This window comes from Haliotis cracherodii, unplaced genomic scaffold (genome assembly GCF_022045235.1).
Source record: "Haliotis cracherodii isolate W230 unplaced genomic scaffold, xgHalCrac1.p SCAF_8, whole genome shotgun sequence".
In the NCBI taxonomy this organism is placed as follows: domain Eukaryota; kingdom Metazoa; phylum Mollusca; class Gastropoda; order Lepetellida; family Haliotidae; genus Haliotis; species Haliotis cracherodii.
This window is the reverse complement of record NW_027266341.1, coordinates 5,547,348-5,573,113: the sequence shown is the minus strand read 5'-3', so window position 1 is coordinate 5,573,113 and position 25,766 is coordinate 5,547,348. Positions and strand designations below refer to the sequence as shown.

General features: G+C 43.7%; 1 protein-coding gene across 1 annotated transcript; it reads left to right on the top strand.

Annotated features, from left to right (window-relative positions):
* The first annotated feature begins 4,752 nt into the window (after window positions 1-4,752).
* On the top strand, window positions 4,753-25,577 carry LOC139449564 (von Willebrand factor A domain-containing protein 5A-like). The gene is given in 17 exon segments (XM_071231015.1): window positions 4,753-4,969; window positions 10,276-10,444; window positions 10,446-10,470; window positions 10,594-10,822; window positions 11,641-11,804; window positions 12,072-12,174; window positions 12,734-12,850; window positions 14,151-14,277; window positions 14,929-15,073; window positions 15,637-15,716; window positions 17,642-17,756; window positions 20,984-21,145; window positions 21,535-21,709; window positions 22,312-22,468; window positions 23,259-23,641; window positions 24,120-24,238; window positions 24,469-25,577. Coding segments are annotated over 17 exon segments (2,520 nt in total). The 5' UTR covers window positions 4,753-4,923; the 3' UTR covers window positions 24,673-25,577.
* The last annotated feature ends 189 nt before the right edge of the window (window positions 25,578-25,766 follow it).

The window sequence follows — 25,766 nt, the reverse complement described above, 5'->3', positions numbered from 1 at the left end:
GCATATTAACTGGGGTTAAAGGACTTTTGCGGACTTTGTTGCCAAGAACCCCCCAAAGATGCTCTCTATCTTCGATAAGTCAGGAGAACATGCAGGCCAAGGCAAAACAGATGCATTCTACTTCTCAAGAAATCCTGGGTCAGTCTGATAGTATGGGGTCTTGCATTGGTATGCTCGAACAAGCCCCCTTGTGGCTGTGCCCGCAGGAACGGAAGCATCACTGGTCGCAAAACCTGGTTCTTGTACCAGTCCGCATTCAAATTGCCCCCGCCACCCTTGTCAACAATGACGTCACGGTTGATCGTGGTCGTTCCTTGCGGCGCCTGTTGGCAGAATTGCCAGTTTGGCTGACCCGGTCGAACAACTTTCTGGTTAGCCGAGTACAGCCAATTTAAAAGTTCTTGGTATCCTGGCTTGTTCAAGTCCCTCGTGCGCTGTTCTGCAGGTAACTGTGGCATTCCTTTGGCATGTTCCTGTTCGCTCTGATGCGAGGGAAGCGTATGCACTGTTTTTAATACCCTATGTGCATGATCATCCCGTTCTATTGCTGAAAATCATGATACTTGGAATACATAGATAAAAGTCAGCATTTCAATCACGCCCTGCTTATCATTGCCATATAAGCTCGTCTTTATAACCAGACCACCTTATCTTGTCATCTTGGTGGTGGTTTGGCTGCAGTAATTGACTCGTTTTGATAAACATGATTGCTTTTACGTGATGCTCTTCATCTTCCCGAAGCAAGGGAGTTAATTTACTATGAAAGTTCAGTTTCCACCCTTGCCGATCTAGCCTGGAAAATTTCGGAGTTATATTTTGGCTGGACTAATGAGTCCACGTATTGTCCAATCAAAATCGCGTAACAAAGTGAGTGAGTTGTGTTTAACGCCGCTTTTAACAGTAATCCAGTTATATCACGGCGTGTCAGCTTAATGTAGGAGGAAAGCCCGAAGTGATGCAGGCCTTAGACGTGAAACCCATGAGCACGGGTATGGTGCTGACAAATCTAGAAACATAATCGGGGCGAACCGGGATTCGAACCCACAATCATAGGTTTCTGGCGTGCCCAAGGGACGCAACTCTGCACAGCAAAATGCGATGCCTTAGACGACTGGGCCACCAACTTAGCGTCAACAGATATTTTCCAAATCTTTTCATGTTTTATCAAGGTGCTCCCATGATTTGATGCATTTCGCGAAGTAAGACAATGACAAGACAATTACTATGTAGAATGTAGATAGAAAATTCAAATTGACAATAAAAGAAGAAGAAAATAATTGAGCTGGGGTTTGAGTATTCGGCGTCAAGGCTGTCATCACTTGTTTGTAAACATAACGGTCAGTCGGTTGCGAGTTCAACTCCAAACATGGTTGTAGCCAACTATCACAGTTGGGAGCTTTGACTGGTGGCAGCGATGATATAGAGAGCTCCTCGAACGGGCTATCGCTATGAAGACCTTGGGGAAGATGGCCTCTTTGGTGCTGTCAATGTCTCTCTGTCACTGCCCGTTTCTCCGTCCACTGGCTGTGTCTTATTCTACTGGCTGTGTCTCTTTCAAGTTGCTTTGTCTCTCTCTCACTGGTTCTGTCTCTTTGGCAATGGTTGTGTCTCTCTCTGTCACTGGCTGTGTCTCTCTGTTACTGGCTTTGCCTCCCTGTCACTGGCTTTGTCTCTCTGTCATTGGCTGTGTCTCTCTGTCACTGGCTGTGTCTCTCTGTCACTGGCTGTGTCTCTCTGTCATTGGCTTTGTCTCTCTGTCATTGGCTGTGTCTCTCTGTCACTGGCTGTGTCTCTCTGTCAATGGCTGTGTCTCTCTGTTACTGGCTGTGTCTCCTTAACTTGCTGTGGCCCTCTCTGTCACTGGCTGTGCCCCTCTGTCACTTGCTGTGTCTCTATGTCACTGGCTGTGTCTCTCTGTCACTGGCTGTGTCTCTCTGTCAATGGCTCTGTCTCTCTGTCACTGGCTCTGTCTCCTTCAACTGGCTGTGCCCCTCTGTCACTTGCTGTGTCACCCTGTCAATGGCTGTGTCTCTCTGTTACTGGCTGTGTCTCCTTAACTTGCTGTGGCCCTCTCTGTCACTGGCTGTGCCCCTCTGTCACTTGCTGTGTCTCTCTGTCACTGGCTGTGTCTCTCTGTCACTGGCTGTGTCTCTCTGTCAATGGCTCTGTCTCTCTGTCACTGGCTCTGTCTCCTTCAACTGGCTGTGCCCCTCTGTCACTTGCTGTGTCACCCTGTCAATGGCTGTCTCTCTCTGTCACTGGCTGTGTCTCCTCCAACTGGCTGTGACCCTCTCTGTCACTGGCTGTGCCCCTCTGTCACTTGTTGTGTCACCCTGTCAATGGCTGTGTCTCTCTATCACTGGCTGTGTCTCTCTGTCACTGGCTGTGTCACCCTGTCAATGGCTGTCTCTCTCTGTCATTGGCTTTGTCTCAGTCACTGTCTGTGTCTCTCTGTCACTGATTGTGTCTCTCTGTCACTGGCTGTGTCTCTCTGTCAATGGCCGTGTCACCCTGTCACTGGCTGTGTCTCTCTGTCACTGGTTAAGTCTCTCTGTCAATGGCTGTGTCTCTTTGTCACTGGTTTTGTCTCTCTGTCACTGGTTTTGTCTCTCTGTCAATGGCTGTGTCTCTCTGTCACTTACTGTGTCTCTCTGTCACTGGCTGTGTCTCTTTGTCACTGGTTTTGTCTCTCTGTCACTGGTTTTGTCTCTTTGTTAATCTCTCTGTCACTGGCTGTGTCTCTCTGTCACTGGCTGTGTCTCCTCCAACTGGCTGTGACCCTCTCTGTCACTGGCTGTGCCCCTCTGTCACTTGTTGTGTCTCTCTATCACTGTCTGTGTCTCTCTGTCACTGGTTGTGTCTTTCTGTCACTGATTGTGTCTCTCTGTCACTGGCTGTGTCTCCTCCAACTGGCTGTGACCCTCTCTGTCACTGGCTGTGCCCCTCTGTCACTTGTTGTGTCACCCTGTCAATGGCTGTGTCTCTCTCTCACTGGCTGTGTCTCTCTGTCACTGGCTGTGCCCCTCTGTCACTTGCTGTGTCACCCTGTCAATGGCTGTCTCTCTCTGTCACTAGCTTTGTCTCAGTCACTGTCTGTGTCTCTCTGTCACTGATTGTGTCTCTCTGTCACTGGCTGTGTCTCTCTGTCAATGGCCGTGTCACCCTGTCACTGGCTGTGTCTCTCTGTCACTGGTTAAGTCTCTCTGTCAATGGCTGTGCCTCTCTGTCACTGATTGTGTCTCTCTGTCACTGGCTGTGCCCCTCTGTCACTGGCTGTGCCCCTCTGTCACTTGTTGTGTCACCCTGTCACTGGCTGTGTCTCTCTGCCACTGGCTGTGTCTCTCTATCACTGGTTGTGTCTATCTGTCACTGGCTGTGTCTCTCTGTCACTGGCTGTGTCTCTCTGTCAATGGCCGTGTCACCCTGTCACTGGCTGTGTCTCTCTGTCACTGGTTAAGTCTCTCTGTCACTGGCTGTGTCTCTCTGTCAATGGCTGTGTCTCTCTGTCACTGGCTGTGTCTCTTTGTCACTGGTTTTGTCTCTCTGTCACTGGTTTTGTCTCTTTGTTAATCTCTCTGTCACTGGCTGTGTCTCTCTGTCACTGGCTGTGTCTCCTCCAACTGGCTGTGACCCTCTCTGTCACTGGCTGTGCCCCTCTGTCACTTGTTGTGTCTCTCTATCACTGTCTGTGTCTCTCTGTCACTGGTTGTGTCTCTCTGTCACTGATTGTGTCTCTCTGTCACTGGCTGTGTCTCCTCCAACTGGCTGTGTCTCTCTGTCACTGGCTGTGTCTCTCTGTCACTGGCTGTGTCTCTCTGTCACTGGCTGTGTCTCTTTGTCACTTGTTGTGTCACCCTGTCACTGGCTGTGTCTATCTGTCACTGGCTGTGTCTCTCTGTCACTTGTTGTGTCACCCTGTCACTGGCTGTGTCTATCTGTCACTGGCTGTGTCTCTTTGTCACTGGTTGTGTCTCTCTGTCACTGATTGTGTCTCTCTGTCACTGGCTTTGTCTCACTGTCACTGGCTGTGTCTATCTGTCACTGGCTGTGTCTCTTTGTCACTTTCGGTGTCTCCTTCACTCGCGTGAAACTATTACTGACAGTATCGTGAGGGGTGTGTTTTGAATTGCAGTTAACGTCAGTTCTATGAATCCGCAGTCCTTCTTGATTACAGATAGTAACACGCAATACAACATACAGACACTAGTAGGTGTATATCTCTGTTGTTGTCCTGTGGATTTGAGTGAGTGAGTTAGGTTTAACGCCGCTTTTAACATTATTCCAGTTATATCACGGCGTGTCAGCTTTATGTGGGAGGAAAACCCGAAGTGATGCAGGTCTCAGACGTTTACCACTTCGGTGAAACCCACGAGCACGGGTATGGTGCTGACAAACCTAGAAACATAATGGGGGTGAACCGGGATTCGAACCCACAATCATAGGTTTCTGGCGTGTCCAAGGGACTCAACTCTGCACAGCGAATGGCAGCGCGCGCCTTAGACGACTGGGCCACCCGTGTCCAAACCCCACCCCCCACCCCCCACCCCCTGTGGATTTGAAAAGGCAACCAGGATGTGTGAACAGTAATGTTGCAATAGTATGTCAGTCACAGCGACCCTGATCATTGTCCGAACGTCGTGACACTTCGCCTTTCCTTTTCGCTTGCATTTCAATTCGCGGGTAAAAATAGATGACCTGAGCGGTTTTGTTTAGACCTACTATACACGTAAACAGGACGTTATGGGAAGGAAGGAGCAATACACTTAAACAGGAGGTTATAGGAAGGATAAGAGCTCATCACGAGCACAACTGTCAATGACAGCTGTGTTTGTCACAGCTAGACACTGTTAGTGACAGAGAGACACTGTTGGTGACAGAGAGACACTGTTGGAGACAGAGAGACACTGTTGGTGACAGAGAGAAATGCCAATATTCTCTGGACTCGTGGTGGACGGACAGAGGGTCAGGGGTGAGTGAAGTAGATTCACTGTATTTCTTGAGGGGCGGTGGTGTAGCTCATCACTCCGAATGTCCAGTTTCGAATCCCACATGGGTACATTGTGTGAAGTCAAGGCAAGGGCACTTGTCATTCCCAAATACTACAGTATTTCAACAGCAGCTCAGATCGGTAGTCGGGGAGGCCGGAGGTAGGAGGGGGTTGGTAGGGGTAGGGTACCACTTAACAAATATACACGATTATGTCCATGTAAGGCGAAGGGGTGGGGCGCTTGACAACACACGATTATGTCAATGTGAGATGAGATAAGGGCGCTTGTGGCCTATCTATTTGAGAGTATCTAAGTCCTCACGTTTTAAATGTTTAGATACCCAGTGGTATATGTTTATAATGTTTATTTTTGGGTTGTGGTGTGTTATTTGGATCCCATTTGCTTTTCAGTTGGGGGTGTTCAGTTTTATTCCTTTATGGTTTGTGTCCTCCCTGACATATATGATCTGGCCACAATCTGCTCTACCTGGGCGAGATTGGACTCTGTCGACTCTTACTGAGTTATCATTTTGTAGGGTGAATTTTTATTTAGAAGAAAAGTGGGTTTCCTGAAAGCATATGATATGAGGACTTGAGTTGTGTCTAAATTTAGTTTTTAGTTCATGGCCGTGGGAAGCCAAGCCCTTTGAATTCCACTGTAAAATGTGTAGTCATTGTATCAATTGGTGGGGCTGAGGGTTTGTGATTAAGGGTTGTTTTTTATTTCAACATTGCGGTGGGTTGGGTGGCCCTAGGAGGATATGATGGGTGCCTTGCGAGCTGGTTTGCTTAAAGGTGTAGATGTTATGGCGTTGTCTGTGATGGAGAACTCTGTGATCAGAAATCTCCTGGGTACTGGAGGAAAAGTTCCAAGAGTTGTGCAACCAGATAAACACATCAGACCATGAAAATAGACCCCGAAAAATTTAACAGATTGTATGATTAATATAGAAAAGAAACTATCTCCTTTAAAATATCAAACATAGGTAAATCCACCGACCGTGGAAATACAAAAATGATATGAAAAATGCAAAAGCACATTCAACAAAGCCAAACGAAATCACTCACATTTACAGATAGCTCACCAACTAAATCACGAAGTTTAAAACCTAGTCAAAACAGCAACAATCAGACACTGGAAGATGTAAACCACCACACAGATGCCAAAACATCCTAGAGTAAAATAAATGCAATCCGGGGCATCATACGATGCAAAAAAACACCAAACATTAATAATTCAACAAATCCCAAACAGAAAGCAAACAATCTAGCGCAACCACGTCTCAGCAGTTACCAGCAATAGTAACTTCAGCGAGGAATTCCAAAACAATAAAAAAACAAAACTAAATTATCCAAATTACTCCAAGAGGACAACCTCGACATAAACCACCCGTACACAGTGGAGGAACTGCTCCATGTATTAACAAACCGAAAAAACGGTAAAGAACCCGAGCTTGACCTCACCTCATACCAAATGATTAAGCATCTCCCGCCAAAACCTTATTCAAACTCTACAATCTCATATACCAATCCGTGGAAAGAGGCATTGGTCATTCCAATACCAAAGCCAAATAAACCTGCCCACGAGGCCACATCATATAGACCAATCTCCTGAACCTCTAATCAATGCGAACTTTATGGAGGAAATGGTTAAAAACGAGCTCTAGCATTACTTAGACCGAAACAAAATAATAAACCAGGACCGAAGGGGCTTCACTCCAGGACGCTCTACCCTAGATAAACCTCGCCCGCCTAGAGCAAGATATCAAAGCGGGCCAACTGGCCCGCCAATACACAAAAGGCATATTCCTAGACTTCTCCAAAGCATTTGATATGTTTTGGCACAACGGGCTCATTAAAAAACTAACAAAAATTTGACTAAATTGACAATTATCAACTATATACAGGATTTTCTAACAAACGGCAAAGTAACTGTGGGTATAGACCAAAAGCTATTGGACCAGTATCCCCTAGAAAATGGCACACCCAAAGGCAGCCTCCTAAGCCCAACACTCTCCAACATAAACGACCTGTTCGAGGAAGAATCGCATAAAATTAGGACATCAAAAGTTGCGGATGATAGAGCCGTCTGGGTCCGCACCAGAAGCATAACATGGCCCACAAGATACTGCAACAGGCACTAAACAAAGTTCAAAATCGGGGAAATAAATTGGGCTTCTCAGTAAATGCCGACAAAACAACAGGAATAGTATTCAAACATAAACAAATGCGCGCAAACATTCCTAAACTACATCTAAAAAAGAGTCCCACCCGATTCCAAAAACAAACCAAATTCCTTGGACAAATGGGATGCTCACGTTAAAACTTGGTAACTAGATACACAAGGGATTTAAACACACTCCGCTGCCTGGTAGGGTCCAATTAGAGGGTTCCAAGGAGACCCTACTATCCCACTATACATCTCTCATTAGATCAAAATTGGACTACGGATGCGCAATATACAATACTTTAAACAAAACACTTAACGATAAGCCAAAAACAATCCAATATCAAGCCTTGAAAATAATCACACGCACACAGCATGGTACACCACTTACGGCACCACAGGCCCTAACAGCCGAAATCCCGCGTGATTTTCGCCGTCAACAATTAACAATACAATTCTGGACCTCTACCCAGTCAAACACCCGAATCCAACAAAACCTAAGAAATAACATACGTCTGAGAAATCAAGCGTTCGCTCGCAAAAACCCACTGTTAACCCCAATATCACAACGCATACTAGATTACTTAAACCCATACAACCTAAACGACTGAAAACAAAACACAAAACCAAACGACATCTTCACACTATGACCTCCCCCCCCCCCCCCCCCAACCCCCCCCCCCCCCCCCCCCCCCCCCCCCCCAAATATAGACAAAACACTCTCCTCCAAAATAAAATAAATAAAGCAACTAGTCCAAACACCGCCAACACCAACACACTAGCATATATTCATGAATAATGGCCAAAATAAGAAAATAAGCAGCCCTAACGTCCCCCAGGTTGCCTCACCTGGCATTATGAAATACTCATAATGTCGGAAAGCACATGTTAAGTCTCCAATTTTCCTCCTTTTAACAAACACGTGAGATTATTAAATTTTCCACGCGATCAAGATAAGTTGACTATCTGCCTATAATACTCAATAAAGTCATCATTAAGTAAACTATTCGTGACACATTTACCTGTTTTTATCTGGAATTTATTTACTGATCCCTATTTAATGGTCGAATGCAGGCATCGTATACATATAAACGCTGGTACAGTGAAAATACAGCCACGCATCGCTAATTGTTACTACGTCGTAGTAGTGGGAAGTAGTTGGGGTCTTGAGGATATGCGCGAGTTCCTGTTTAAGGAAGCATTATGACGTCCAAGCACCGACGGGAAAACATCCAGCAAACAACACGGGAATTGAAATCAAGTGAGGTATTTCACAGCAAACAGAGCTTAAGTATATGTTTTACGTCGCACTACTCATCTCTATGACATTGGTCTGTAAATAATTGCGTCTGGTGCAGATGGCCCAGCGATTGATATCGTGGGCATCTATCCACGCAGTCGGGATACAATGACATGCATCAACCAAGTCGTGTTTGCTTGTATACCCTCGCGGTATGCGATGTCGATGGACCAGCCTAGTAGTTAACTCGCCACGCTGGAGGCCTGCACACAATGTGTCATGTTCATTTCCGGTGTCACCAGACGGGATAATTCAGGAATACACTTACAAGCAGTGCAAACCTATAATCTGTCAGGGATCCACATCGTGGGGATCGTTGACACGGTCTGCAGGTTTTGTGGGGTGTTTACACTCGGGAGCCATTTTAACCGTCTGTTCCCCAAATAGGTCACGTGATCAGACATTTTATAATGTCAATGCACAAGAAATAAAGTTACTTGTGTGCACAGCTTTATTTGTAGGGTAATATATGGCCTGGACCTGACCTGTTTTGGGAAGTTCTTTTTTCGTAATGCAGTGGGTTTTATAACAAGGGAGATTTGTTTAGGTTACCCGCCGCCTACTGTATCAGATTGTATTATCAATAGTGTAATATCTTCCCTTCACTAACCCGCTAGTTGCGCTGACCCACTAGGATGTATTAGAGATCATAGTTGAAGTGTTCTAATGTTTTATAAGTGGTTTTATCAATTCATGGTAGGCAGATGGTATGAGATATCCTTCATCTATGTTGATTGAACTGCTGCTGCTAGTTTTCGTTCGGTGACGTCATTGAGATTGCTTGATAGGATTTGTACAGTGTCCCACCAGTTATTAAGATTAGGGCACTGTGATGATGTGGTCTGAGATGGCTGATTTGTGGTCTGACTTTGTGGTAGATGTTTAATGGTCTTTTATTCTGACGTTTATATGGAATGACATTTCACCTACATAGGCGTTGCCGCAATCACAGCTGATTTCATAGACACCTATTACAGGTTCGTGTTGTTTCCAAGTGTTCCTGCCATTGGCTATTACTAGGGTGTTAAGAGGTGTAGAGCTGGGAAAGTATGTTTCAGTGCCGGATGTCTGCTTCAGGCGGCAGCTGATTTGTTAGGTTGTTCCTATGTTGGGGAATTAGATTCGCATTGGTGCTTGCTCAGGTTTTGGGCAGGTTAAGATGCGAGATGGAGGGTGTGGAGTAGCTTTGGTGGGTGGTGGTTGAAGTGGGTGAATACATGGCGGAGGTGTTGAATTTTTGTTGTAGAGCTGGTGGAGAAGAGGTTGATGGCTCGTCTGGAAAGGGTGGAGATTATGCCGGTTTGGATTTTCCGGTGATGGTTGGCGTTGAAATGAATGAATGTATATATTGGTCAGGGTTGGTTGGTTTTCTGTAGCCAGTGGTTCGGATCTTGTTGGGTGGGATTCTGGTGACGGAGACGTCGAGAACGGGAAGTTGGTCATTCTTCTCAGTTTCAATGGTATACTGGACACACTAAAAAATGTTTAAAGCATCGCATCAGCATTACACATTCTGACAAATACCTTAACACCCAATAACTGACTTTATATACTTAACCACTATTATAAACGATGTGATAAACTTAGAATAGAAACCGGGGCGGTCGGGTAGCCTAGTGGTTAAAGCGTTCGCTCGTCACGCCGAAGACCCGGGTTCGAATCCCGACATGGGTACAATGTGTGAAGCCCATTTCTGGTGTCCCCCGCCGTGATATTGCTGGAATATTGCTAAAAGCGGCGTAAAACCATACTCACTCACTAGAATAGAAACCAACGTTGTGTGTCTTTGCACCTGTGATATTTCAACCTACTGTGTTCCAGTCCCCCTAAAGAGTGTTGACATATCAGTGAGTATCCACGGTTTTCTGGCGAATGTCAACGCAAGCCTCAGCTACCACAATGACCAGCCCAACACCCTCGAGGTTGTGTACGTCTTCTCGGTGGACGACAACAGTGCCGTCTACAAGCTTGAGGCAGACATCGACGGTCGTGGCTGAAGTTCAAGAAAAAGAACAAGTAAGAGAACACAAAAGATGCACATATTAATACGTTAACACTCTATCATTACTCAGTCATCTTGTATCAATGTGACCATTAAGTGTTATGAAACCCATCATCAATGATTGTTCTATTCTGTAGGCTCGGGAAACCTACAAAAAAGCTGTAGCTGCTGGGCGGTCTGCTGTATTGATGGAGGAACATGACGCTTCAGGAGACATCTTCAGATGCAAGCTTGGTAATCTCCCCCCAGACTCGGACGCCAAACTCCAGTTTTCCTTCGTCACGGAGCTGGCCCAGGAGACTGATGGGTCTCTCAAGTTTGTTCTGCCGACGGTTCTCAGTCCCAGATACAATCCCAGCAAGGAAGGTAAGGCACACATCATAGTAGTGTAAATATATTCTGATCAGTTGCAGCAATTATGCCATATATTGGTAATATAACTGGACATTGCTGTTTTTATAACAGGAAGTTTCATGAATGTGCCTGGAATTTTATAATTTTAAAGATTAAAGTTTGGTTGGGTATGAATGTCACTGGTCTTGGAATTTTTGTTGCGACATGATATGATATTGTCAAATATGTTGTTGTAACATGATGAGGTATTGTCAGATAAGTGGTTGTAACATGATATTTCTTCTCACTTGGATTCCCAAATATCAGCGTCTGCAAACACGTTTTTTGAACCATTTACCAGCGTCACTTCATTTCAAAACTTCATACACATGTATGTTTGATTATTTGTCGAACAGACAACATTTTGAATATTATAACAATGTTAATGTCTCCTACCAAACACTCCCTGCCTACCGTGTTTCAAACCACACACCCCTTAAAAGGCCGCCGTCATTTCGCTTGAATATTGCTGATTTCACAACAGATAAACAAAACAAACACATGTTAAATCAGCTTGGTTGCTTTATTTGCTTTCTCTACTAATTATAAGAACACCCGATCAAAACCAGAAATTAATCTTTCTACCGTATTTTAGAAAGAGCTCTGTACTTGCTTTTACTTTTCATCTAAAATAATCAGTTATTTAAAAGACATTGCCAATCATTTTCGTTTAGAGTACAAACACTTCTGAATTTTTCACAAAGAAGTTATTTTTATGCCTGTGTCAGACGTTCCCCGTGTCAGGCACTGATAATGGTTGATAGTTTTATGACATCACCATGGCGTTTCAGATGGTGGCACGGATGAAGACACGTCATTTGGTAATATGAATCCCTGCCTGTATACACTGGACTTCAACGGCACGGTCACGTCAATGCAGGATATTGCCAGGGTGTGGTCCGACTCAGACAAACTCCTCACATCACTAACAAAAGGAGCGGTGAACATAATGAAGGTGCTTGAAACATTTTTGAAATGTTGATAATATGTTTCGGCGATGACGTCTATTACTTTTAATCTAGACTAATTATTATTTCCTCTATGGGGAAATTTCAGCATTCTTTCTATACCTTGCTTAATGCTTGGACATCGGGATTAAATAGAATTAAACGCAATCGGGACCCATCCTGAGTACCCTCTCCATTTACGACAAGAATACATTATGATTTTATCTGTGTGCATTAAAATGACAAAATAATTAGACCTTGCAATCGTGTTTCAGATTGGACTCGCTGATACGTTTCGGTTAAACCACAATTTGTCCTTCTATGTGTTGTATGAAGAGGCAAACAAACCAAAACCTACCCTAGAAAAAGGAAACAAAGGTATTGGATTCTTTCAGATGTATTAGCCAGTTATTTAGCAATATCCCAAGTCGAGTGCACCATGGATGGATTGCACACATTGTGCCCATATGAGAATCGAGCTCGAGTCTTAAGCCTGACGGGCCAACGCTTATGTTTGCTGTTGCCGCTTCATGCCTCATGCAGCAATGTTCCAGCTATATGACCCTGATCTGTACATAGTTGAGTCTCGACAGGTCAGTCCAGTGACCGATATTGTGATCATCGATCCACACAATTGGGATGCAATGAAATGCAATCAACCATGTCTCTAAGCATGTCCTCCCGATTCGCTCAGGTGCCTTTTGCGACAAGCAAAGGTTGCTGGGGACCTAGATTCTTACCCAAAACCTCCAAGGGTTGCCAACGGCTTAACCACTACTGATCTTAAATCATAGGGAAATAGTCCATGTGGGTCATTTGAGTCTTTGCCATATGTAAGTGATGTGCCATCATGGGCTTTGGTAAGATTTTTTGCAACAAAAAGTAGGGGATCTAAATATGGGATTCGATAATTATATGGATTCATGTTGATTATCAGAGAAGCCAGGAACACTGATGGACTTGGACCTCCTGATGCTGTCATTCTATCCAGATCTCACCGTCACAGCTAAACATACAGTCAAGGCAGAGTTCATCTTCATCATTGACAGATCAGGTCAGATTTCAATGTCATCATTGACACGACAAGGTTTAAATGCTAAAACCACTCATCAGTTGTGTTATCTTTTGCCTTGACTCAAACCCTCACGACATGGACATTACTCTTTTGTACCGGATTCCTTAGCTCCATAATATTCCGGATAAATATCACGTGGATTCTAAAAAACTCAAAGGATTTGAAATTTTGCAATCTGTGAAAAGAATTCCAAGTATTTCAAAACATTTGATTTTTCAAATTTGCTCACTCCACTCCAACACGACAAACATAAGGGGAAAATCATTCTTTGATCCATGGGACATTTTCAATTCAACATGGTGACCATCTAAATTTACTAGAAAAGAATATGTGAAATCCCGGACCTCTTCACTGATAACATCTATGTAATATTTGAAGGTGAGAAAGCGAGAATCTGGCATCCGCGTGGGCACCACTTGGGCTCCCATGATTGTGCTCCCATGATAGTGCTCCCATGATTGTGCTCCCATGATTGTGCTCCGACTGATCTGTCTCAGTATGAATTTCTGCTCGGATTGGCATAATCAAAACAAGGGAATATGATCAAAAAAGTTTAACTTAAGCTTCAGGTATATCGATGATCTAATATAGTTCAATTTTGATCAAATAGCGAATTCCCTTCCACTGATTTACCCACCCGAACTTGAAAATAAATGATAGTAGTAGCTGTCTGTATCTTCAGAGTGACAACAGTTCTGTATATATGTATGACACGAGAGATGACTTCAACTTTCCAATAGTCAACATTCCCTCTTAAGACTCTTACTCACACGTTGCTTGGTCAGGGTTAAATCATTCAAGGCCTCATTCAAAACGTTTTATGTGGAGTACATTTTCAAATCTGACGCATCCGCGACAAGAATCATGTCCGATGCAATTCCCTATTTTGACTTATGTTCCCGTGTTTTCGTAGCTGAACAGTTTTGACTTAACCTTACATGCGTTTGTCATCCATGTCACCGGCGAGGCTGGATACGCTCACCTTTTCGCAAACACTCATTACTGTCATTACTATATTATAGTGATTCATAAACACATGTTTATGATAATGTACATAGCTTTCTCATAATTATGGAAAATATTGTCGCATTTATTCATATATGGCTAAATAGGTGGGAATGCTTGATGCATGTCAAGATGATTCAAGACAATGAAATAATTACAACCCTTCTTTATTGCTGTTTCTGGAAGCATCTTTAACGACAAATTATACACAATTATTAAAAATGACGGAGTAGTGTATCCTCCAAATATTGACTTATTAAGCTTATTATACCAGGCAGTATGATGGGTACGCCAATCAAGAGCGCCCAAGAGTCGATGCTGTACTTTCTGAAGAGTCTTCCCGTAGACTGCTACTTCAACGTCATCAGCTTTGGTTCCAGCTACGGGGCCCTCTTTCCAAAGTAGGTTCGATGTACGCCTTCGATGACCCAGCAGCACTGCAACCTAATCACATCGCCCTTTAACTGATCGAACCTGGACCAGACACACCAATAGATAATATGTGATGTGGGTTTGCATCCCTGATTCTCCCTCATTATGGTTCCATGTTTAATGGCATCACCCGTGCTCGTGGGTGTCACCAAAGTCATACACGTCTGAGGCCTACGTCACATCAGGCTTTCCACCTTCATCCTGAGATTCCGTGATGTAACTGAAACACTGTTCAAGGCGGCGTTATCCTCATCCATCTACGCATCCGGGCCTTCGGGGTATAATCCCCATTTCAGATGGCTCCTTCAACAAGCGTGATGAACTGGAAACATAATCTGTCCCTGATTGCCCACGGGATATACGATCCAAAAAGAAATTCACCAAATAACCGTGTTATCAGAATGATTGCAGATTTTGTAGTTTTGTTTGTGTAAAAACAGGTCTTTTTTTATTAGAATGCACTAAATACACATGAGATATAACATCATTGTCATTCTCATTTGCATGTAAACATATATGAACTATAATGTTCATCCAACAGTTCAAAATATTTTTCGTTAGCCAACATGTCTATGACAGACAAATCTAAAGAAAATAATACATATTATTATTCACACAAGGGGCAGCGAGCGTTACAGTAAGGAATCTCTGACGAAGGCAATGGTTCTACAGGCGAGTCTGGAAGCAAACATGGGAGGCACTGAAATTCTGAGACCTCTGGAGTTTGTTTTCAGAAAAAATGCACCTCATGGATACTGTAGACAGGTGAGATATTACAAGGTACTCCTGGAGTGAGTGAGTGAGTTGGGTTTAACGCCGCTTTTAACAGTATTCCAGTTATATCGCGGCATGTCAGTTTAATGTGGGAGGAAAGCCCGAAGTGATGCAGGTCTCAGACGTTTTTCCACTTCGGTGAAACCCACGAGCACGGGTATGGTGCTGACAAACCTAGAAACATAATCGGGGCGAACCGGGATTGGAACCCACAACCATAGGTTTCTGGGATGCCCCAGGGACGCAACTCCGCACAGCGAATCGCAGCGCCTTCGACGACTGGGCCAACCGTGCCCCCAGGTTGTCTTAGAGTAGTCTTGTGTCATACTGTATCAACACATATGAAAATACTTCCTTAGTCGTTTATTTATGCATGCCTATGACAACTGTTGATAGCAATATCTTCCTTATTGCCATTATGGAGTCATTGACGTTAATCTTGTGTTCATGCATATTTATTCATGCATGCAAATGTCACACCACTGAAATATATATGTAAAATGGCATTTGCCTCTTGACCGAAAATACAAATAAATTATTTCTGTCTCTTTCAGATTTTCCTGTTGACTGATGGGGACGTCTCTAACGTGGATGAAGTCATTTCACTTGTGAAACGAAACTCTTTTGATAGCAGGTAGACACTACATACGTCGTATCTCTACATATAATAATTACTATTAAGGTACTTACGCATGCTGCTACACAACATTGAGATTAGGAATATGTGAGAAACAGAGTGTTTACGGCCGTTTTGAAAGATTTTCAGTTATAATTATATGGCGACTTTCAATGAAATTCAAAATGATGCAGGTCGTATATGTTCAGCACTTTTGTGAAACCCACGAGCGTGGTTATGTAATTGGAACACATAAGTCCATCATTTGGGGGATATGGTTATAGAAGCCCCGCCCTACGGACTCTTGTACTTGCAGGGCTAAGGACCGTCAAAACATTAGAAAATAAACTAATGTCCAAAAGAAACGATACCACACATTTTTCTAAATATTTTATTATGAAGAGTTAATTTTCGTCTGAAAAGGTACTTTTGCGTATCCTACGTTCCAAACCAAATGTATTCGGTCGATAAAACCGGGAACATTTGATCAATTGAGAAAAAAGCCTGCAATTGGCCCAAATGACGTTCCGTCCCGTAACACGAAATGCACGTGCATATCTTCTGTATAAAACTGCTGACCCGACACGTTGGGATCACAGCAACAAAAAGCACACAAAAGAAAGGCCACGTTTGACAGCGATTGAGAGAGAGAGAGCCGTAGAAATGCTCCAACAGGGAGCTACGCACCGCGACGTCGCCAGAAGGTTAGGATGCGCGCGCATAACCGTCACCAGGTTAATGCAGCGGTTACGTCAAACAGGTCGGACAGCAGACAGCCCGAGAACCGGGAGACTACGGGTGACCACGCCTATTGAAGACCGCCACATCCGGGTACTTCACCTTCGGAACCGCTTCGTAACGGCGACGTTAACGGCACGGACGGCACTGGGACACGTGATAAGTCGACAAACCATGTACAGGGGACTGCGGGCACATGGTATCCGAGCACGTCGCCCCTACCGCGGAGCGTTCCTGACACCTCAACACCGACTCAACAGACGGATATGGGACAGGCGACTTCGACGGTGGCAACGGTGGAACTGGGCACGTGTCATGTTTTCTGACGAAAGCAGATTTTGCATCTTCAGGAACGACGGCCGGCAGCGTGTGTACCGAAGAGTAGGTGAACGTTTGGCAACGAACTGCATCCATCAAGTCAGGCCATATGGAGGCGGAGGTTTAATGGTTTGGGGTGGAATCTGCGGTGACGTTAAAACGAGACTCGTCGTTATTCGAGGAAACCTGAATGCGCAGCGTTATCGTGATGACATCTTACAACCAGTTGTGGTGCCATTCATCCAACAACAGCCTAATGGTATCATTTTCCAGCACGATAATGCAAGGCCTCACACGGCGAGGCTGACCCAGAACTTCCTAGCAAACGCCAGCATTCACGTTTGACCATGGCCGGCATGTTCACCGGACATGAACCCAATCGAACACATGTGGAACATTCTCGGCCGCAGAATCGGCGAGTCAGGAATCGCCCTGTGCCCCCAGTTAACCTCCAGGAATTGGAACAATGCCTCCTCCAGGAATGGCAACGCCCCCCCCCCCCCCCCCCCCCCCCCAAACGTCATCAGACGTCTGACGTCATCAGCCCGTAGACGTGTACTAGCGTGTATTGACGCTCACGGTGGACATACCCGGTACTAACGTGACTTTGAGACGTGTGTTGTGACATTTTCCACACTTGACTCATCAACTGTGTTCAAATGAAATTTTCATTTTGGACCCCCCGCGTCTTTACATGTCTGTCCTCATCCTGTAAAGGATTGATTACAATGAATTGTTGTACACATACTGTAAAAACATTACTCACAAGTCATATACCAATTTGAAATGTCTGTATCGTTGTTTTTTTTGGTAATGTCCTTTCAAACACGTGGTATCGTTTCTTTTGGACATTAGTTTACATCGCATATTCCCTTCTTTGTTGTCAGAGTTTTCACAGTGGGTATCGGTGATGGAGTGTCCACGTCGCTGGTGCGGAACGTCGCCAAAGCCGGTGGCGGCGAGGTGGAGTTTGTCACGGGAACAGACAAGCTGCAAGAAAAGGCATGTTCAAGCTGACTATGACAAAATTAACTGTAATCCTCTTTGGACAGAATCATTTCATACATTTAAACATTACATTGGTCCCGTATCAAATATAAACTAATGTCTAAGAAGAGTTTGAAAGACTATGAAAGACAACAAAAGCATTCAGAAAGTAATATGTGTATATATTTCTAGAGTTGTGTTTTAACATAATGATTAAAACTGCTCGTGATTAGAAATACGATTTAACGAAATAATGAGACACACAGACACATGGGGATCGAAAATGACACGTTTCACAATATCACCATCACATCACTTGTTGAACATGACATTTCAATCTTTGAAAGCACATATAAAACTAACTTAATAATATACACAAAGAATAGGTTTAAGCACACCCTAATATATTTCATTATTGTTTGGATGGGCGGTCAGGTAGCCTAGTGGTTGAAGCGTTCGCTCGTCACGCCGAAGACCCGGGTTCGATTCCCGACATGGGTACAATGAAGCCCATTTCTGGTGTCCCCCGCCGTGATATTGCTGGAATATTGCTAAAAGCGGCGTAAAACCATACTCACTCACTCACTCACTCATAATTGTTTGGTCCTTATATTTGTAACAGTCGTGAAAGATGTAATTACGGGAAGAATTATGTTTTCTTGAGATGATGTAATCAGTCATGCGTGACGAAAGCTCACGTGTCGTGCATGGTATGCCCGTGCATAATGCTAAAATTGCTTTCTTAAGCTCGGTTTTAAACAGTTATTCCACGACATTGTGTGACCATGGCACGAAGGCGATTATCAAACGCCACAAGATGGCAAATAATCGGCATGCATAACGAAGGAATGTCTTGTAATGCCATTTGTCGGAATTTGGGGTAGCATCACACTGTCGTAAGCCGTTTAGTCGAGAAACATGCTCAGACCGGTAATGTACAGGACCGTCCCAGATTCGGCAGACCTCCTCTGACGACACATCGCGAAGACAGGGATCCTCTTCGTCTCATACGCCGAGAACCCTTTTTAGCAAGTACTCGTCTGAAACAGCTGTGGTTGCCCAATCGTCGTTTCAGCACCAGAACCAACTGAAAGCAGCAGTACTGAGGGTTAGACGAGTCATTAAGCGTTGAGAGATCGTTTAGCATGGTGTATTGCGCGGCACAACTGGAATCTGAGAACTTGGAGACGGATCCATTGGTCAGACGAAAGTCGCTTTCTGCTCCACGTCACTGATGAACGAGAGTTTGGAGGCACCGGAACACGGCCTACACCCAAAGGAACATTAAACCGACTGTTGCATACGACGGGGGCTCGGTAATGGTGTGTGGTGTATCTCATGATTGCATGTTGGATTTGGTCACCATAAGGGGTTACTTAACAGGGGCTCAGTACATCCGGGACGTTTTGAGGCCAATCGTCGTTCCTCATTTTGACAACCACCCTCTTGCTACTCGACCTCAGTACATGGATAAAATGCCAGGCCTCATCGTTCGCATGCTGTTGTGGATAACATACCGACTCTACCATAGTCAGCAATAAGCCCAGATTTGAACCCCCTTGAACATGTTTGGGATATTCTTGGGCGACGCATACAGGCACGAGATCCTCCTGTACAAGATTTACGCCAATTGGAAGCAGCATTGCATCAGGAGTGGTTGTTGTTGACCCATCAACAGATCCAACGTGGTCCTGTGGTCAGTCATCCCACACCATGTTTTTTGCCAATTGTCATTATTCAGATATAGGGGTGAGCTTAACTTTTGTCTTTGTGTATATAATGAATGATAATGAGCCCCTTTTTGGCATCACCACAGATACTTTCCAAGACCATGCCCCTTCCGCCTCCAAATGGTTGAACTTGTTTGGCGCTAAACGTTCACCTACTCGTTTGTGTACTCTCTGCCGATCATCATTTCTGTACCAGAAATATCTACTCTCATCGGAGAACATGACGCGTCCCCAATCTCGCACTTGCCATCGTCGAACACGCCTGGCCCATGTCACTCTATTACGTTACGTAGGTGTTGACGTGTTCACATAACTGCGGTATTGTCGGCGTGCTCTTATAACATGATCTGTTGGTCTCCTATACAGTGTCTGTCGACTGATCCTATGTCCCAGTGCCGTCGCTGCCGTTGCCGTCGCTATAATGAAGCAGTTTCGGAGAAGAATTGGCGTGGTCCCAAGGGTCTCCCGCGTCTACGCCTGTCTGATGTCCGTCCTGTCTGTTGTAACCGTTACATCAATCTGACAAAGATGACATGATTGCATCAAAATGTTCTTGCAGCAATGGCGGCGTGCGTGGATTTCCCTCTGTATAGCTGTTAAACCTGGCATATTGTCTTGGTGCTTTTGGTTGATGTGTTCATAACGGGCCGTGTCACCAGTTTTATACAGTACTTTTGAACGTGAATTTCGATTTTTACAGCGTCAATTCAACGTCCACAGGAAACCTGTGTGGCAATTTTCGCGACGTTATCAACAGCACAATCACGTCATAGTCCGTCCAAGACGTTTCCGCCCTCTCGTAACACCCACTCACCAAGGTATGGATTCAAAACCGGATTACGGGATGACATTTTGCTAAGGGCCATTTTCCTGCTTTTGCAACAACGGCAATGGGGTGACAAACACGATAACGCCAGTTGTGCAGCAGTATCTGACACAACACAATGTTAATGTGTTACCCTGGACTGCAAGATCCCCAGATCTGTTACCAAAAGAACATGTCTGGAAAAGCATAAAACGACGTCTTACGAACCCTCCAACAACATTGCAGGAAATCATTGTCCTGGTGACAGTAAGGCCTGCATCAGTGTACAAGGTGGACACTCTCGCTTCTGTGTGAACCTGCCTCTGACTCCCTCGTGTGACATGACACATTAGCATATGGCAGGACCATTCTTCCTGTGGACTGGTGCTCGTTGCCATAGATCCTGACGCTGTCCTTTTCATGTGATATGATTCCATCTATGTAAATGTTTTTGACAGATTCCTTTTGTTTTTTGTATGTCACAATTAACTTTGCCTAATATGTTTAATGTTTCTTTATCCTGGTAAATCAGTAAATTATCTGTAACCTAGATAATTCTTAAAGTTTTACCTTTTCTACACCAATGAATAAGTCTGCTTATTTTCAAGCACTATACTTTCATGCTTAAGTACTTCACATATAAAGACGAATAAAGACGAGATCGCAGTTACCTATTTCTATTGACTTTCTATTTTGATATCTTTTAGGTGATGAAGCTCTTAAAGTACGCTCTTCAACCCGCTGTGACCGACCTTGACCTTGTTATTGACCTTCCAGCAGGACTTGAAGTTGCCTTCAGAATTCCTGACAAGATATCAACTATTTTCAGTGGGCAGAGGCGCACTATGTATACGTTTCTCAAGGGTCAGGTAAATGAATGGTCAATGTTTATTGTCCTGCTCGTTGTACATAAATGAGTGAATTGTGTTTGACACTGCTTTAGGTAGTATTCAGCGAAACACAAACTACAAATCTTAATCGAACCAACTTTCATCGGATTCTCGAACGGCTTAGTACAGCGATTTGTAGCGCCTTACACTAATGGGCCACACTTGGACCGATCTCGCACAAAACAAGAGACATACTTTTATCACTACTTTAACACAGAGCCTGGACAAATCTTCATTGAAACAATTTCTCTTTCTTTGTGGGATGACTTTGACGACATGGTCACACTCGCCCCGTTTGTAAAAGGTGAGTTTACGAGTGAAATAGGAAACGTACTCTTTTCGAACAGCTAATCATATTTTGTTTCCAGGCTGAATCTGGTCCAACTATTGGTCAGGCAAAGCTGTCTGGGAAAATGGGAGGACAGTCTTTCACGCACACGGTGATGTTTGACGTTAATAGAGACGCGGTGATAACGTCTGGAAAATTTCTTTACCGAATGGCGACTAAGTGCTTCATCAAGGAACTGGAGATGTCCGAGAAAGGTACTGAATTGTAACTTAGATGTTTACAGTAGATTGTGTTTGCCTATAATGTATTCAAACACTTTCATATGAGTGAGTATGGTTTTACGCCAATGCCGCGGCAACATATGCGTGAAATATATGTACACTCTATTATCAAAAATCCTCTGGTCCAAATAGCCACCACAAGTTCGTCCAAAGACCCAACATGAGAAAAGTAGGTATCCAATCAAATTATACGATATTTGTCACAGGAACTCGGTAAAAGGGGAAGTATCGCTGTCACAACGATTCGACTCGTGTTGTTATATACGGTATAAAATACATCGGGTAACTCCAGGTAGCATGAGGACTTACCTCCCCGTCTTAATGAGTAAATACAATGTTCCAGCTGAAAGTTTGGTAGTTAAATCTTTTATTTGAACGAGACCGCAATTTACATAGTACAACTTTCGTTTAGAAAAGTAATTTTGACTGGTTGTCGAGTCCTCCAATGACAGAAATTCCATGCTATATATTTTAGCAACGAACAATCGGCGGTACAAAACTGCAGGGTATGCATGTCATTATGAAATGAGATATAATCATACTCTGGATATTCGAGGGTAATGAATTGATTACAGCTACCAACGCTACTAAGAAAAGGGAGATAATCGTGGCAAGTACAGCAGGAAACATCATTTCGAAGTACACAGCATTTGTTGGAGTGGACAAAGAAAAGAACGAAAAGATAGGACCATCTCTGATCAGCCACCACATACCCGTTGCGCATGGATCAAGGTCAGTAATGATAGTCAGTATTCATTGCTGCACGTGTCGTGCAAGACAGTTTATTTGTGATGTTATTATTCATTTCTGTAGGTGTCGTGCATGATAGTCTGTTTGTGATGTCGTCAGCATCATTGTTGTGATGTGTGATGCTTGATTGCCACACATAAAATGCTTTCACAAATTATCGTGATACAAGCTTTGTTGATATCTTCCCAACCCAGGTTGTGAAATGTTACTATCATTCATTGTCGTACATGTACTGCTGTTGTTATCTATTGCTGTACATGTGATGTCGTCATTTATAGATCCATTTTACCCGTTGCTTGTCCTAAAAGGCAACTAATAATGATCGGTTCAATGTGTGAACTGAGGCTGTGTTCATAAGGATTCCAATTGGATTCGAACAATTATCGTAATCGTACACTTTCCCAGATTAGCAACATCCAGGGCGATATTCAGTCACTTACTTTTCTCAAGGAATGCTCACATTGACACATCACTGAACGACGTCTCTCGCCACTGGTACATGAGGAAGCCTCCGGGGGACCTCGAGTGATACTTCAGTCAATTTGCTTGAGATATATAAGGGCGGTCGTGTCCCATCTTTTGGACAACAAATAGCAAACTGTTTCATTTCAAGAAGCTATGTGGAGGGAGGGAGGGGGTATGGCTTTACGCCACTCCAGCAATAGCACGGCGGGGACACCAGAAATGAGCTTCACATGTACCCATGTCGGGACAAGCTATGTGGACACATTATTCCGACGTTATATTTTACTGCTGACATTTCCATCAACAGCTCGCTGTTTCAATGCTTAGCTGCCAATCGTTCTGTCCCTGATGATGATTACGACGACGATGATGATGATTCTTATGACCATTTGGATGACTTCGAGGAAATAGCATGTTTAGAATCAAATGAGAAGTTTCGAAATCATCCACAAGCACCACCAACTCGTAGTGGTGCACCACCACCACCACCACCACCACCACGTGCACTACCACCACCATGTTCCTTACGTCCACCACCACTACTACCACCACCACCACCACCACCACCACCCCCAGAACAACAATCATCATGTCGTTCTGGCAGTGGTGACATTTTGGGCTTAATAGGTCTCCACCTACCACCACCACCAGCGCCGCCATTATCATCATCACAGGGCTTCAGTTCATCAAGTAAGTGTTCACCAGCTCTGACTCAACTTGAATCAACCTGGTCCACATGAACAATTATTCGGCATTACCTGCGAACACATTAAATGGTATTGTATCAGCTAAATTTTTCGCGTCCCTCTGTATCACATTGTTAACACAACTATAGTTTCCATCAGCTCATAAAAAGGACAGCACCAACTACAACATCTACTGCACTTAAAACATATGGATATACTTCAACCGGGGCTCTAATCAATAATGCAGCTTTTATCAAAATGGTAATGTCTACTACGTAAGTCACTTCGGACTTTCCTTCCAAATTAATCTGTTACGATGTTAACAATTTCTATTCAGCGCGGCTTTAATCCAAACTCACTCATCACTGTAGAACATCTTTCGAAATGATCAAGCGTGAATTACATATGCTTAATCCTCTAGCACTGTATTGCCACTGTATTGTCAGGTATATCTCATATCATGGATGTGTCTCCGTCTGCAGTTACAGGGAGTAGTCTGGTGAAGCTGCAGGAGTTTGATGGATCCTGGTCACTCACAGAGGATCTGGCTGCTGTACTCCATATCACCATGGAAACCATACAGAAAGATTCCAGACAGAAGGTTAGTGGCAACTCTTAAAGAGTATGTATGTAGTTTTTCGTCAAAGGAGTATTTGAAATAGTTTGGAAAGGGATTTGTTCAATGCAATGTCATTGGAATGTCACCAGTTAGGAGTACAGTGTTTAGAAGAGAAAGTAGGTAGATTAAACAAAGAATAATACGATTTTGAATCAGGCGTTTTAGGTAAATTTATTTATTCCTAAATATAGCCTATTAACGGTACATTCCAGAAGGACAACGTCTGGATCACCGCCCTTGCGATTTGTTGGTTTACCTTGAAATGTCCAGATGAACGGTCAGTGTGGGAGATGGTGGTCGACAAGGCCAGAGACTGGCTGGTCGGGCAGCTAGGAGGACAGGAGGAGGTGGACAAGCTTCTCATGGAGGTTCAGCAAGCTGTCTTTCCAGAATCTATCAAGGCCACCATTAAATAACATCTTTTAAAAGAGCAACACAATGTTGCATGTGAAGGACAAAAATACCGGAACATGGTTCAGATTAAGTTTGATTTCATCTCATGGAATAGATACTGTTGTCAGAGAAATCTTATCTATCATGTTTTAACTACTGCTCAGATAATGTAAAAGTTCGTTTTCCAGCTATAGACACTTTAAAATGATAAATAACTGTGGCATGAACTTGATCGACAAGTTTCATTGGGGCAGTGAGTTACTTATTTTCATTGTTCAGGAGAAAAGCAATTCCAAGGACGTTTGATTCAAGTTGTCCAAACACCATATTTTTTTGACAATGTCCCAGCTTCAAGCGGCAATAATTTACACTTATACATCTTTATACAGGATGGGGCAACATTGCATGGAGAACCAAATCTGTGATGACCTTCTTGTTTATAGTTTCAAATGAGTGTGCCTTGGGTGAAAGAGTAAAACACCACTGTACAAAATATACACAATATACAAAAAGCATGATTACATAAGTTTTGTTTTATTGGGCATGATATGTACAATGTATATATCGCACGGACTGCCTTATACTGAATACAGGTTGGTTAGGTGTTGCGTCTTTATTGCTGATGCGTGAGTGAACGAGTGACAGAGTGAGTCGTGTTTAAAGCTGCATTCAGCTACATCACAGCCTACATCATCAACCTATTATCATTTCAAATGCAAGATATAGTCACTTCTACCTCGAATGGGCCATTTCCCTCCAGTTAAGCCATGATAAACGTTTGTTAGAGAAAAAGTAGAAACTACAACATTACTCCATCCAATCTAGTGTTACAACCAAACGTTGGTTTCACAAATCACCAGCGTAGCACAAAAAGCAAGTGCTCACACTTCGCAATTGTTAGTAGAATATTATACAATAAAGATTTAAAACACTGTACTGTAGTATTTTCTTCCATCCGTCGTGTCATATTATTCGTGTAATATCTAATTGATTAATTTAGAGGTTGATCCAACTACCAGTGTGAATATTATCGTAGTTGAAATGGTTCGAAATTGTTGAGTTCACTTGTTGCATTAGATTTTGAGAATATATGGGTGTGATTACAATGATCAAACTG